We start from the raw sequence: 14,712 nt of genomic DNA on the forward strand, positions 1-14,712 counted from the left end.
TATTTATTGTTTTGTATTCTGGGTGTGTGTATTTTATTGCTATGACTGTATCCCCTGCGAATGTTATATCTTCAATTAAAAAAAAAAAACCGAATCAATTCTTTTTCCGGCTCAGACTGCACAGGTTAAGGTTGGGGCTGTCACGTGATGAACGAACGACTCAAAGCCGAAAACTTGTCAGATAAGAGGTGCGGTGAGCTAATCATAAACTGAAGACCCAGGTAAACAATTAATTAATCTTTTCTGTTTCTTATAGCAGTTTTGTATTGTTTGTAGTGTGATCAACGTTTGCGTTAGTAGACGTGTTAGGGAAGTAACACGTAACATTTTAATTGTATTTTGCTAAAATGAACGAAATGACTCGAAAAAAGATTCGTTCATTTTGCTGAACGAGACTCAAAGGTCCGAGTCGGTAAAATGATCCGAACTTCCCATCACTACCAGATAATTTCCCCGATCCACTCCGTGAACTCGTGAAGGTACATGTGCATTATTCAAACTAGGGATGGGCGATACCACTTATTTTGTTTTCGATACGATACCGATATTTTTCAAGGCAGTATCGTCGATATCGATACCGATTCGATACTTCTGCACTAAACTTTTAAATGATGAAATGTATTAAATTATTAAATTACTAAGAGTAAAATGGGTAATAATAAGCACTTAACTTTGTTTAAAATGCATTTTAACATTCAATATGCCTTATATATTTCAACGTTCAATTTAAATAACTGTAATTGCACAAACTAAGTAGGCTACAATTTCAGTTTGTTTATTGTGAAATAACTCTTATTTTTTTATTTTTTTGTGAAATTGTGAAGTAAGTAAATAGAACCACATTTGTAAAATACATACGAATTATGAGATCACGTTGGTTTATTCAGATCAATCTGTAATGATATCAAATAAGTGTTAAATGTCCAGATATTTCATTTAATAACAACAATTATGTAATGTGTCCTGTTGTTCTTATTGGTAGGCTATCACATTCGCAATAACTTTTGATCAGGCATTAAAAACAGCTATCACCACCTAAGGGAGATTTCGAACACACACAGTGAAGAGATTCAGCATGGAGGATGAAAACCACACTCAACCAGTGAGTAAAGTCGTTTTTTTATCTGATGGCATTTTCTTATGATTAAAGGTTGTTTTAGTTAATTAAGTGTGCAGTGTTACAAAGTTATTAGTCCATGCCAGCTTTCTTATATTATAACGTGTTTGTAGAAACACTTTAGTAATCACAGGATGAATGGGCGATAAACAATCAGTAAAACAACTATTTCGATGCTAAACTATTGCATAATTTTAAATACGATTTGTAGTCAGTGGGTTCTAAAGTTACCATTGCGACCAGCTATAATCATAAGAAAATGCCATCAGATAAAAAAACGTCTTTATTCACTCGTTGAGTGTGGTTTTCATCCTCCATGCTAAATCTCTTCACTTGTGTGTTTGAAATCTCCCTTAGGTGGTGATAGCTGTTTTTTACGGTGGCCGAGAAGTGCAGAACAAATCACAATTCTGAAAACAAAAGAACAAATTACAAACGCAAATGCAAGTCTAAAAAGCAAAATAACATTTCAGAAAACACAACAACAATTCAGAAAGCATTATAACAAGTCAGAAAACACAATGACAAATCCGAAAACAAATTAGCAAGTCAGAAAACACAACGACAAATCAGACAAACCGGAAAAGGTAGGTATAGTTTGAGACAGTGCCATTGGTTTGGGATTACTCACCGCTGACTGGACGAGACGTCTGTCAATCAACGTATACAGGGAAGAACCAGCCGAAGAACAGCAGAGTCGTGGCAGAAAGTTCGGAGATGGTATTAAAGTAGCTCAGTTTAAATGTATTGTATGAATTGCCCTTACTATGGAATAAAAAATACGGGGTGTATTTTTACATTTAGTAAAAAGTGGCTGTGAAACATCAGCTCCAGTGGCGCAGTGTCACCGACTTTTTGACGCGATCTACCAGGTTCGATCCCACCTTTTGCCGAGCTTTTTTTCCCTCCCTTTTCAAATCTCGTATTAGCAATGGATTCTATTTACACTAAGTGCAAATACCTAGTTACACTATGTTAAAATAGCAGGATTTCTACTATCAAGTATACTACTTGTTGCAAATAGTGGCAATTATCTGCACTTCAGTATTGCAGTACATTATAAAACAGTATGCAATAATAACGTATTAAGTGTAAATTATAATTTAAATTATTAAATGGATACCACCTTATTTGGTACAATAAAGCCCTCCCTACACCTACCCTAACCTTACCCCATACTTTATTTTCCAACTTTTTGATTATTTCCTTAATTTTTATTGAAAATAAATGCCTTTACGATGTGATACGAGATTTGAAAAGGGAGGGAAAAAAAGCTCGGCAAAAGGCGGGATCTAACCTGGTCGATCGCGTCAAAAAGTCAGTAACGCGCTTATCCACCTGCGCCACTGGAGCTGATGTTCTATAGCCACTTTTAACTAAATGTAAATAGACACCCCGTACTTTTTATTCCATAGTAAGGGCAGTTCATACAATACATTTAAACTGAGCTACTTTAATACCATCTCCGAACTTTCTACCACGACTCTGCTGTTCTTCGGCTGGTTCTTCCTGTATACGTTGATTGACAGATGTCTCGTCCAGTCAGCGGTGAGTAATCCCAAACCAATGGCACTGTCTCAAACTATACCTACCTTTTCCGGTTTGTCTGATTTGTACTTGTGTTTTCTGACTTGTTAATTTGTTTTCGGATTTGTCATTGTGTTTTCTGACTTGTTATAATGTTTTCTGAATTGTTGTTGTGCTTTCTGAATTGTTATTTTGTTTTTTAGACTTGCATTTGCGTTTGTAATTTGTTATTTTGTTTTCAGAATTGTGATTTGTTCTGCACTTCTCGGCCACCGTAGTTTTTAATTTTTTAAACAAAGGATTTACAGGTTATTTTAATAAATATAAAAAATGTATAAGGTGTGCATTATAGTTGACACCTAGATGAACAGTTTACAGTTGTTTTCATGACTGTATGTCATTCTCCTCAAATGCTATTGAGCTTTAAATTATGGTATATTTAGCATTTGAGCCATTTGGCAGTGAAAAGTTGCATTTTTTACGTATGATTTACAGTTTATTTTAATAAATAAGGCTAATGTATAAGGTGTGCATTGTATAAGGTATGCATTGTGTAGTGTATAAGGTATGCATTATGTATAAGGGGTCCATTGTAGTTGACACCTAAATGAACACTTTACAGTTGTTTTTATGACTAAGTCATTCTCCTCAAATGCTATTGACGTTAGAAAAGTGTTGCATGTAACTTTAGAGACGGTCCCTAAATTTGCGAATATCGAACGTCTAATGTCATGCCAACCTTATGCCAGTCCTATACACATTTTTCTTGCCGTAAAAATGGGCGCCGGTCTCAACCACGTCCAGCTATTGGTGTGTCTATATTACAATATTATTTTAATGTATTATCTTAATTATGAACACGCTGGTTTGTAATGCAAACAGTTTTACCGTTTACTGCACGTTGTAATTCTTCTCGTTATTTTCCTATAGCGGCTAATGAACCAGAAGTCTCGCCCATAGGCTTACTTCCGCGTTGGAGGAACTTCTGTGAAAGTGAAACTAAACTTATGAACAACAATCTGGGTTGGTTTTAAGGTTTTTAATAAAGAATAAGCTTATGTATTTCTATGACGTGCAAAGACGAACGTGAACACAGCTGATACTCAGAGGTACGTGATGGACATGCAAGAGAAATTTAAACAAGTATAGCCTATGTGAATAAGCGTCTATGTCTAACTAAAACTAGGCAAAATCAGGTTAAAGCACTGTAGCAACTAGTTTATTCGATTAGTTTAGTTGTGTACTATGAAAATGTCTCAGAATTTTGGCAAAAAAAAAAATGTCGTTAGGGTTGTTAAACACCTAACGACACAATTTGCATTTATTGCTGTATTCAAGAAAGAGTGAATCTCTTTCACATCCAAGAATTTAATTTTGTATTGTAGCAGTTTTGGTATTAATATATTAATTCATAGTAGTATAAAAAATATTTGCAGACGTGTTAGAGACTGTGATGAACAGATTTCATCCTGTGAAATAAAAAAATGTAATGACCTTTTCCTGCAAAGGCAAAGAGAAGAAGAGCAATGGCAGAATTTTTACCAACTTCACCAAGTCAAACCAGGAGACAACGTATGGATAAACCTCCCTGTAAGTCAAGCTGTAAGTCAATAACCAAGATAATAATAATAGCAACAATAACAACTTTAATTGTTAGTTTCAAGGTTACATATTGAACATCTTTTAGCTTGAGCGCCTTGTTTTAGCACATATTTTGCGCGAAACTCAACAAGAGATGTGAGCGCAATTATAAAAGATGCATGTTTACATTGATAAATAATGGAATAGTAGACCTAACACAGAATGTGTTCTGTGAGAACAGCCCCCATTTCTTCTTTGACCCTTTTTAGAGCTATTTTGATTGGCGGAGGCTCTGGGTGGCGCAAAATAGATACATTAACTGACTACAATTTATCTAAAATGCAAGTTACTTAATATTAATTTCCTGTTTACTGATCTGTTGTATAAAATTTATTCTGTTGGTTTTAATGTAAGCTCAGCGGTGACAGATATTCGGAACTGACTGATATTTGGAACAACAATATTGACTGTGTGATATCGCTTACTTTTTTGTGTAGACAAACTGCAGGTGATAATTTTTATTATTATTTCTTTCCTTATCAGCTATGTCCTCCTCCAGTGGTTCTATGGCTGAGGAGCTTCAGTGTTCAGTGTGTCTGGAAGTGTTCACTGATCCAGTCAGCACTCCATGTGGACACAACTTCTGTAAGAGCTGCCTGAACCAGTGCTGGGACAACAGTCAGGATTGCAAATGTCCATTGTGTAAAGAAACATTCAGTAAAAGACCCGACCTCAAGATCAACACAGCACTTAGACAGCTTGTACAACTCTTTCAAGAAAAGTTCACTCTGAGTATAACTGATGTTCTCTGTGACATCTGTGATGAAAGAAAGCTGAAAGCCCTGAAGTCCTGTCTGGTGTGTCAAAACTCATACTGTGAAACTCATCTGGAGCCTCATCAGAGAGTCCCAAACTTAAAGAAACACAAACTGATGGACCCTGTGGACAATATGAAGGACTATATATGCCAAAAACACGAGAGACCTCTGGAGCTGTTCTGTAGAGATGATCAGACGTATGTGTGTGTGTTTTGCACTGATGGAGACCACAAGACTCACAACACTGTTCCTCTAGAGGAGGAGAGTAAAGAAAAGAAGGCACGAGTTCCTAACAATACAATAAACTTACTTCACTAATCTGGTTTTAAATACAATATCTTTTGTCAGAAACGGAAAATACATGTTAAGAAAAGTGATAAAATATGTCTTGATAAAATATAAAATATGTTCATGTCCGTCTATAGGCTCACCTGGTGAAGACACAGAAACACGTGCAGCAGATTATCCAGGACAGAATTAGGAAGATTCAGGACATCAGACACTCCGCAAAACTCAGAAAAGTGGGCATGTTCAATATTTGATGAAAAATGCTCTTATTTGATAAAGCTGATTTAATTACAAAAAAAAAAACAAATTTCAGAAAAGTGCAGAGCGAGAGAAAACAGCCAGCGCTGAGCTCTTTAGTGATCTGATGCGCTCCATTAAAAGATGTCAGGCTGAGCTGCTGGAGATGATGGAGGAGAAGCAGAAAACAGCAGAGAAACAGGATGAAGAGCTCATTCAAGAGCTGCAGCAGGAAATCACTGAGCTCAAGATGAGAAACACTGAGCTGGATCATCTCTTACACACTGAGGATCACCTCCAGCTCCTACAGGTCAGTGTCTCTCTGTCTGCTCTCATTACAGGACAACACTCACACTCCTCATGCTGAGGGATTTCTCCTCTCTCCTGCTGTAGATTGATCCATCCCCGTGCAGTCCTCCACACACCAGGAACTGGCCTGAGATCAGTATGAACACTGATGTGAGTGTGGAGACTCTGAGGAGAGCCCTAACTGAACTGCAGGAAATTTTAGACCAGAAACTCAGTCAAACTGGTAGGTCAATATCAAATACAGTACACACTTTATTTTGGCAGTTACTGTGTTTTGCAAGGAAATCAATATTTAAAAAGTGAAAATTTAAATATCTGCCTATCAAACAATTAAGAAAACTGAACAATCAAGCAATAATCTGACAATATTAGCGTCAATATATTTCAATATCAAAATAGAAGCAAGTACTGGTAATATGATATAATAATTTTTTTTTTTTACTTTACTTTGAATATTTCTTTGTCATCATGTTAAATATTTTTGCCAAAATATTTTATCAAATTATTTTTAAAAAATGTAAATATATTGCTGTGTATGTAGTTTAAAACAAATATAATTTGTAAAAACATGGTGTGATGTCTTGCATTAATAATCGTGGTAATCTTCCACAAAAGGAACACTTGTTTGTGTGTGTGTGTGATGCTACGGTGAGATAAACACTCAAAGAGGATGACAATTGATGCAAACAGACTTTTAATAAATCCACACGAGGATAAATCACAGGACGGCCAGGCAGGATGCACACGTAGGAACCAAGAAGACCAGACAAAAAAAAACAGACTGCACAGACTAGGGCTTAAGTACATTGGTAAACTAGGATAATAGACAAGACACACCTGAACTAAATGACAATCAAAAGGAGACAGAAACTAGGTCACACAGAGCACATGAAGGATGAAAACAACAAAAACAGCCAAGGGGTGTGTGTGTGTGTGAGAAACATACAAGTAGCCTATAGTAAAACCAGTAAATTTTGACCTTGTTGGGACATCTCTTGGTCCCCATGAGGAAACAAGCCTCTCAATCATACAGGGGTGTGTTTCCCAAAAGCATCGTTACCCAACTATGGTCGCAAGTTCCGTCGTTACCAACATAGTTCAACGATTTGGTGTTTCCCAAAACCATAGTTCAAACAAACATTCGCAAACAGCGTTGCAAACTTACATGGTTGGAACTACAGCTCTCAACCGGTGGTTAGAAGTATAGTTTCTTGTTAGCAAGGGATATGGGCTTAAATAAATGGTCTTGGACACAATAAGCAATACAATCTAAATACATTTTAATCTATGTATTTTTGTGCATCCTCAAGCGGCAATTTTGAAGAGTGCGTATGTGCATAAATGCCTAAGGGAACCCCCGGGTATGGCATAAGAGGGAACCCACAATGAATCAAACATCAAATAAAGCAAAATGACTGGGGAAAAAAAAAAAAAAAAAAAAAAAAAAAGGGCCGCCTTGTTAAAAAAAATGGTCTTGGACACAATAAGCAATACAATCTAAATACATTTTAATCTATGTATTTTTGTGCATCCTCAAGCGGCAATTTTGAAGAGTGCGTATGTGCATAAATGCCTAAGGGAACCCCCGGGTATGGCATAAGAGGGAACCCACAATGAATCAAACATCAAATAAAGCAAAATGACTGGGAAAAAAAAATAAAAAAAAATCAGGTGCCATGTTCAATACAGCAGTATCTTAGAGTTCGCACTAACGTGTAATATGATTGAGCAATTAGTAGCATATTTGGCGTGCTGTCCAGAGGTAGGGCTCCGAGTTTGGGATAGAGCCCGAACTCAGAGAACTCCCCAAAAGAAGCTAATGGCATGAGACAGCAGCCGGAGAGAAAATTGTTAGTAGCCCCCAAAAAAAATATGCTTGCCGTGAAGATAAAGTAGGGTGTGCGAGGAGGCGACAGGGCGACTGGGAGGGGCCATGCGGTGCTTGACAGTAGCTGCGGCTCGCCACGTTGGATGGCAACCCCTACCTGCCACCAAATAAGGAGCACTATGGAAGGCCAGGTGAGGGACTCACTGCATCCAAAGGGAGCTGCGGCTCTGCTGCACCGGAAGGGAGAGCCCTGTCCGATGCAGAAAAAGCAAATGGGGCTCAAAACGACAGATGGAAACACTGCGGCAGTAGCATCAAATGAGCGGGGCACTGCTGTGGCAGTATCAAATTAAGCAGGGCATTGCAGCATCAAATTTCATTTAACAGATCAGAATTAGATGGGATTTCTTGGTGTGAAAATGACTGGTCCCGATATAGCTCTTGAAGGCGTTCGATGACCATCGACCAAGAGCTTGGACCTGCTGCTGTGAGAGGCCTTTCTGAGCTGCTGTAGTTGCTGCCCCGATTCGGAAGGAGTGGCTGGAAAGTCTTTCTGTGGGTATGCATGGTTGGACGATGTTTTTGAACATCGTTTGGATAGATGTTTTTGAAACCAAAAACGTGTGATGGGGTGGTTACAATCATTGACAAAAAGAGGATGTAGACTGAGAGCTTCTGAATTTGAGGTAAGAAAAAGGGCCTTATACGGTTGGATTGGTGACGGGAGGTTAAAAGTTTAGACGTGGTGACCTCTTTCCTGATCTGATTTACTTTGATGAAATAGGAGATAGTTTCGCTGTCGAGCACGGAAAGGTCGGAGACGGTTGGATGGAGTTTGAGGTTGAATAGAAGTTGTGAATTCCAAGTATCTCAGGAAACCAAAAAAAAGCCAGTATGAACATTGTGTCAAGTGTACAAGTGGTATGAAGTGAGTGGTACCCTGCGCAGAGAATGTGGATACATTTAGAAAGAATGTCGAAAGTTATCGGTTGTCTAGCGTCCAGGCTTGGAGAATGAGAGCACTGAATTCCTTTGATCAAAAAGAGATGTTTGAGAATTGTTTATTTCAGGAGAGGGGGCGCCATAGATTAATTTGTGAAAAATTGGATGCCGCTTAGATAACCTTTGATGGACCAGGCTTGGAGGTTCTTACAGGTGTTAAGGTAGGAAACAAAAGATGTGATTGAAAGAGGGGAGAAATCGGGAAATGGCAGGTTGTACGAGAGGTGGAAAGTTTTAAATCATCTCCAAGCAGTTAGATAAGATTGGATGGTTCTGGGTGAAACTGCTTGGAGTGGAGAGGAGAGGTTTTAAGGGATGCGTTATGGGAACACGAGTTGCGAATAGTGAGGTACTGGGGTTGGCGATAGGTTCGCCTCCAGAGCTCTGAATTTCTGCAAGAATCTGAGACTTGATGGTATTAGGCACAGGGGGTGATTCCTGAGCTGCAGCATTCGGTGGGGTAGGTAGTAGCGGGGCCTGCTGGCCATTGATAGGGAAAAGGAGTAGCGGAAGGGTGAGTGTAAGGTGCCTGAGCGGCTAGCGGAGGCAGCCTCATGTTAACGTCTACTGCCGGCGGTAGAAGTAAGGGAGTGGGAAGGATAGGAGTTTGGGAAGCCATGCCAGCGGGCGACGTTGCATGCGGCGCTGTAGCTGAAGGCACCGCAGTGATTGGTTGAGAAGAGGAGTGAGGCAATGCAGTGTGAGGAGCAGCAGAGTCTGGGGCGCGGCCCAGGCTTGCTGACGGCCTGCTGCATCTTGAAGCTCGAGGGGAGCCGGAACTTGATCTGGAAGACAACGTAATTTTGAATGAAGTAGGGAGCTATGAGGAAGAGGAGCATGGGCTGCAATTGTCAGCAGAGGCAGCCTGACGTTTAAATCAGCCTCTGGGCTAGTGTCTGCTATGGTAGCTGGAGGCTACTGCAAAGAAAAAAGGGGTTATTAGAAACGGGAGGAAAAGCCCGAGATGTGTGGGCCTGATTTGCAAGCGGAGGCAGCCTCACGCTTCCTTCAGCTGCTGTGGACCACGGGAAGGGAGTGGGGTTTGTGACATCCTGAAGAGCCTGTGCAGCCTGCACAGCTAGCAGAGGCAGTCTCACGCTAGCGTCTGCTATGGGAGCTGGAGGCCACTGAAAAGGAAAAGAATTAGAAGTAACAGGAGGTAAAGACTGAGATGTGAGGTCATGTGTTGCAAACGTAAGCAGCTTTGCACTTGTTTCAGCTGCTGTAGCTGTAGGCTACGGGGGCTTGTGATAATTGGGGGAAAATGCTGGAGAGCCTGTGCAGCCTGCACAGCTAGCAGAGGCAGCCTCACGCGAGTGTGTGCTACGGGAGCTGGAGACCACTGAAAAGGAAGAGAGGTTAGAAGTAGCAGGAGTTTCACTTTGACATTTAAAAAGTGATAAAATGATGAAAATACATGCTTTTCCTCTTAACCACACACGTAGTAGTAGTAAGTATTGAAAAAGCTAGCTAGCCAAGCAGCACATCAACTGGTAGAGACTTGAAGAGGTGCCTAACAATGCACAACGCATGAGAATTAGGTTGCTAGTTGTACTTGTTCAATAATAATATCTTTATGATACACCTTAGTTGTTAGTATGCACCTATAATTGTACACCGTTTAACTAATTTTCACAGAAATAATTTCTCATCTTATCGTTCTGAGTACAATGTGTAATTTAAAATACAGGTAAAACGCTAGTGAAAAATACAGAAAATTTGAGTAATTTCATTGCGTGTTCTATGCAGTTTTGAGTCATAGTTACAGAAATGACATCAACATCCATAATGTCATCACATTGTTTAACCCTCAATCCGTCCTTGGGGTCAATCAACTTTTACCTAGTTAAAAAAAAAAAAAGTTCCCTTCATCTCAGTGGAATAAGATTGTGACTTTTCTACATTTTCTATTTATATTCACATAAAAAAAAACTGGGGTTGCTTCGGTTGTTCTGAGGGTATGTAAACTTTTTTCGGGGGCTTGTGATAATTGGGGGAAAATGCTGGAGAGCCTGTGCAGCCTGCACAGCTAGCAGAGGCAGCCTCACGCGAGTGTGTGCTACGGGAGCTGGAGACCACTGAAAAGGAAGAGAGGTTAGAAGTAGCAGGAGTTTCACTTTGACATTTAAAAAGTGATAAAATGATGAAAATACATGCTTTTCCTCTTAACCACACACGTAGTAGTAGTAAGTATTGAAAAAGCTAGCTAGCCAAGCAGCACATCAGCTGGTAGAGACTTGAAGAGGTGCCTAACAGAATGCACAACGCATGAGAATTAGGTTGCTAGTTGTACTTGTTCAATAATAATATCTTTATGATACACCTTAGTTGTTAGTATGCACCTATAATTGTACACCGTTTAACTAATTTTCACAGAAATAATTTCTCATCTTATCGTTCTGAGTACAATGTGTAATTTAAAATACAGGTAAAACGCTAGTGAAAAATACAGAAAATTTGAGTAATTTCATTGCGTGTTCTATGCAGTTTTGAGTCATAGTTACAGAAATGACATCAACATCCATAATGTCATCACATTGTTTAACCCTCAATCCGTCCTTGGGGTCAATCAACTTTTACCTAGTTAAAAAAAAAAAAAGTTCCCTTCATCTCAGTGGAATAAGATTGTGACTTTTCTACATTTTCTATTTATATTCACATAAAAAAAAACTGGGGTTGCTTCGGTTGTTCTGAGGGTATGTAAACTTTTTTTTTTACTAATCTGGTATTTGGGGTCAATATTACCCAACATTGAAATTAATGGGAAATGTGAAAGCGGTGAGAACTGGGGCACGGCCCAGGCTCGTTTGAGGCCTGCCGCTGCGACCCAAAACTCGAGGAGAGCCGGGTCTTGTGCGGGACGATGGTGGTGTCGAGCGAGGCAAGTTCGAGGCTTTGCTCGATCTATTGGCTGCCTTGGCTAATTTGCAGGGTGAAGAATATATCATACAGATCAGCATTGTTTACCCTCCGTGAGAATGGTTCGTCGAAATAAATCAGCGTTTGCTTCAGGCTTACATACTATCGACTTTCCGATCGGAGGATATATTGGCATGGCCGAATGATACGAGGATGTCGGGGAAGAAGTTGGAAGTCTCGCCGGTGGAGGCGAGGTTAAGCTTCGGCATTGTGGAGAGCATGTGGCTGGTCGAGCAGAGCGGCGGCCGCGATGAAGCCTGGTGCTCGGAGGCGGTGACTGGCGGAAAAGGAGTGAGCCTAGGGCCGGCAGATTGCGACAGAGGATTTGAAAAATCTTCAGTACAGGTTTAGTCGTAGTATGGAAAAAGTTGAGTCTGTGATTATAATGGCCAAAGGAGCAAAACCGAATGCTAGAAAACTGTCGTGGAACAGAGGTAAGTTGGCTGTATATATACGTATTGTGCTTGTTAAGGTGATTAGCTGATGAGCTCCACTTCCGATCAGAGGATATATTGGCATGGAATGATACGAGGATGTCGGGGAAGAAGTTGGAAGTCTCGCCGGTGGAGGCGAGGTTAAGCTTCGGCATTGTGGAGAGCATGTGGCTGGTCGAGCAGAGCGGCGGCCGCGATGAAGCCTGGTGCTCGGAGGCGGTGACTGGCGGAAAAGGAGTGAGCCTAGGGCCGGCAGATTGCGACAGAGGATTTGAAAAATCTTCAGTACAGGTTTAGTCGTAGTATGGAAAAAGTTGAGTCTGTGATTATAATGGCCAAAGGAGCAAAACCGAATGCTAGAAAACTGTCGTGGAACAGAGGTAAGTTGGCTGTATATATACGTATTGTGCTTGTTAAGGTGATTAGCTGATGAGCTCCACCTGCTTAAGAAATGTTTCTGATCCAAGCTACCTGATGATAGCAGTAATGCACTGTTAAGTGCGGTTGCCAGTAAAAGAAAGAAGAAGAAGAAGAAGAAGAAGAGCTCCACCTGGGCCAGACTGATTGATTATCTGATCGTGCTCCTCCTGAACCTTGTTAATGAAACATCATATGTCTAATCGGTTAAATAGCAGAAGTTATTCCTCCACCACATGCATGTGACGTCATTAACAATGGCTCTATGTTGTTGAACTAATGTGGTTCAAACGACGGAGATGCAACCGTGTTCGGGAAACAGTCGTAACTAGCTAGTTCGTTTCAACAACAATGCATCGTACTATGGTGGTTAATCAGCGAGTTACGTCGTTGTATGGGAAACGCACCCCAGAATGATCTTTTTGAAAATCTAAAATAGCAGAAAGTTTTCTGTGAGGGGCAGGTTTAGGGTAAAGGCATAGAAAATACATTTTGTACAGTACAAAAATCGTTGTTTATGGAATGTCCCCATAAAACACGTAAACACAATGTGTGTGTGTGCGCGCGCGCTCGTGCGGCATGTATATTTGTTTAACAGTGTCTAGTGTCAGTGATGTAGATGTCAATGAAACACAGCTCCTGTAATACATGAATGTTAAGATCTCTTCATCATATATTATTATTATTTGTCTTCACAGTGTTGATGAGGATGCAGCAGTATGCAGGTAGAATGCGTGATCTGTTCTCTCACACAGTAAAAATTACACAAACATTCACATACAATACTTCAATGCATACTGAATATTAAATATTAAGCACATGAAGATATACTGTATGTATTGTGAAGATGTCATTCATATTCTCTGATCTCTCTCTCAGTGGATGTGACTCTGGATCCTGATACAGCTCATCCATATCTCATCCTGTCTGATGATGGGAAACAAGTGATACACGGGGACATTAAACAAAAGCTCCCAAACAACCAAAAGAGGTTTGATCACTGCACCTGTGTCCTGGGAAAAGATGGATTCTCCTCAGGGAGATTTTATTTTGAGGTGCAGGTGAATGAAAAGACTAAGTGGGATTTAGGAGTGGCCAGAGAATCTATTAACAGGAAGGGAAAGGTCACTGTGAGTCCTCAGGATGGATTCTGGGTTTTGGGTCTGTGGAATGAGAATGAATATTGGGCTTGTACTGATCCCTATGTCCTACTGTCTCTGAGAGTGAAACCACAGAAGGTGGGGGTGTTTGTGGATTATGAGGAGGGTCTGGTCTCCTTCTATAATGTTGAGTCCAAATCTCATATCTACTCTTTCACTGGTCAGTCTTTCACTGAGAAACTGTATCCTTTATTCAGCCCATGTCGTAATGAAAAAGGTACAAATTCAGCCCCTTTGATTATCTCATCATTTAATAGCAATGAATGAATTCACACATTTTCATAATTTGGAAAAACATAGATGTAGGGGCATAATGTTATTTGTTCCTTCTGAATTTGTTTATTTTTTAGGACTGCAAAAAGTGATCATCCACAAAATATTTTTATTTTTCTCTTTACCTGTAAAAGTAAAATTGCATTGTAAATAAAACAAAACAAAGTTAAATAGTATCTGAATGAAGCATTTTAGCTCTTTCTAGAGCTGGATTATGCTGATGTTGCTTGTGAACTCATAATTAAAGTATGAATATGACTATGTATATGCAGGCAAAATGTTGTCTACTGAAACAATTTATAAAATTTTAGTAAAATATAATAATCAGAATTAACAGTTATATAATCAAATTGTGTGTATATATATATATATATATATAGTAACAGGGTGAAGAATCACACGACAAGTAATCTCAATCAATACCCCGGAGGGTGGATTTATTGGGGTTATGGGTGTTAGGGGAAAAAGGTCCAGGTAGGTGCTCCGGTGCCGTGAGTGCTCTCTTCCGTCTTCCCAGTGCAGAGGGTCCGTGCAGTGCTCCTGTGGGGCTGGTCGGTCACACGCTGCTGTCTGTGGGAAAAGTGAGAGGGCGAGTTAGTGCTCAGTCTCATGGAGGAATCTCCTAGATGGCAGGGCAAGCGTGGCTTTTGTAGCCGCCGCCTGATGAGGTGCAGCGGTGACCGATCAGCCTGTGATGATGATGGCCAGGTGCTCCTCGCTTGTTTCCAGGGCGACGCTGATGAAGCCTCGGGACATTCGTCACAATATGCACAGCGGGTAAAGTAAGTATTGAACACGTCAC

General features: G+C 40.1%; 1 protein-coding gene across 1 annotated transcript; it reads left to right on the forward strand.

The window, feature by feature from the left end:
- The first annotated feature begins 3,628 nt into the window (after window positions 1-3,628).
- LOC107563194 (E3 ubiquitin-protein ligase TRIM39-like) lies at window positions 3,629-14,004 on the forward strand. Its single transcript, XM_016248000.1, has 8 exons — window positions 3,629-3,753; window positions 4,153-4,234; window positions 4,769-5,322; window positions 5,469-5,564; window positions 5,645-5,878; window positions 5,962-6,100; window positions 13,176-13,202; window positions 13,357-14,004. The coding sequence occupies exons 2-8, from the start codon at window positions 4,171-4,173 to the stop codon at window positions 13,902-13,904; spliced, it is 1,662 nt and encodes a 553-aa protein (XP_016103486.1). The 5' UTR covers window positions 3,629-3,753; window positions 4,153-4,170; the 3' UTR covers window positions 13,905-14,004.
- The last annotated feature ends 708 nt before the right edge of the window (window positions 14,005-14,712 follow it).

This window comes from Sinocyclocheilus grahami, unplaced genomic scaffold (genome assembly GCF_001515645.1).
Source record: "Sinocyclocheilus grahami isolate Dianchi unplaced genomic scaffold, SAMN03320097.WGS_v1.1 scaffold861.1, whole genome shotgun sequence".
NCBI classification, from domain to species: domain Eukaryota; kingdom Metazoa; phylum Chordata; class Actinopteri; order Cypriniformes; family Cyprinidae; genus Sinocyclocheilus; species Sinocyclocheilus grahami.

Excerpts from the sequence above, each read along its gene's own strand:
- LOC107563194 (XM_016248000.1), top strand. The coding sequence starts at position 4,171 with ATGGCAGAATTTTTACCAACTTCACCAAGTCAAACCAGGAGACAACGT. Across the intron at positions 5,565-5,644 it reads ACTCCGCAAAACTCAGAAAA|AAAAGTGCAGAGCGAGAGAA; the intron begins GTGGGCATGTTC and ends AACAAATTTCAG. Across the intron at positions 13,203-13,356 it reads GAGGATGCAGCAGTATGCAG|TGGATGTGACTCTGGATCCT; the intron begins GTAGAATGCGTG and ends TCTCTCTCTCAG.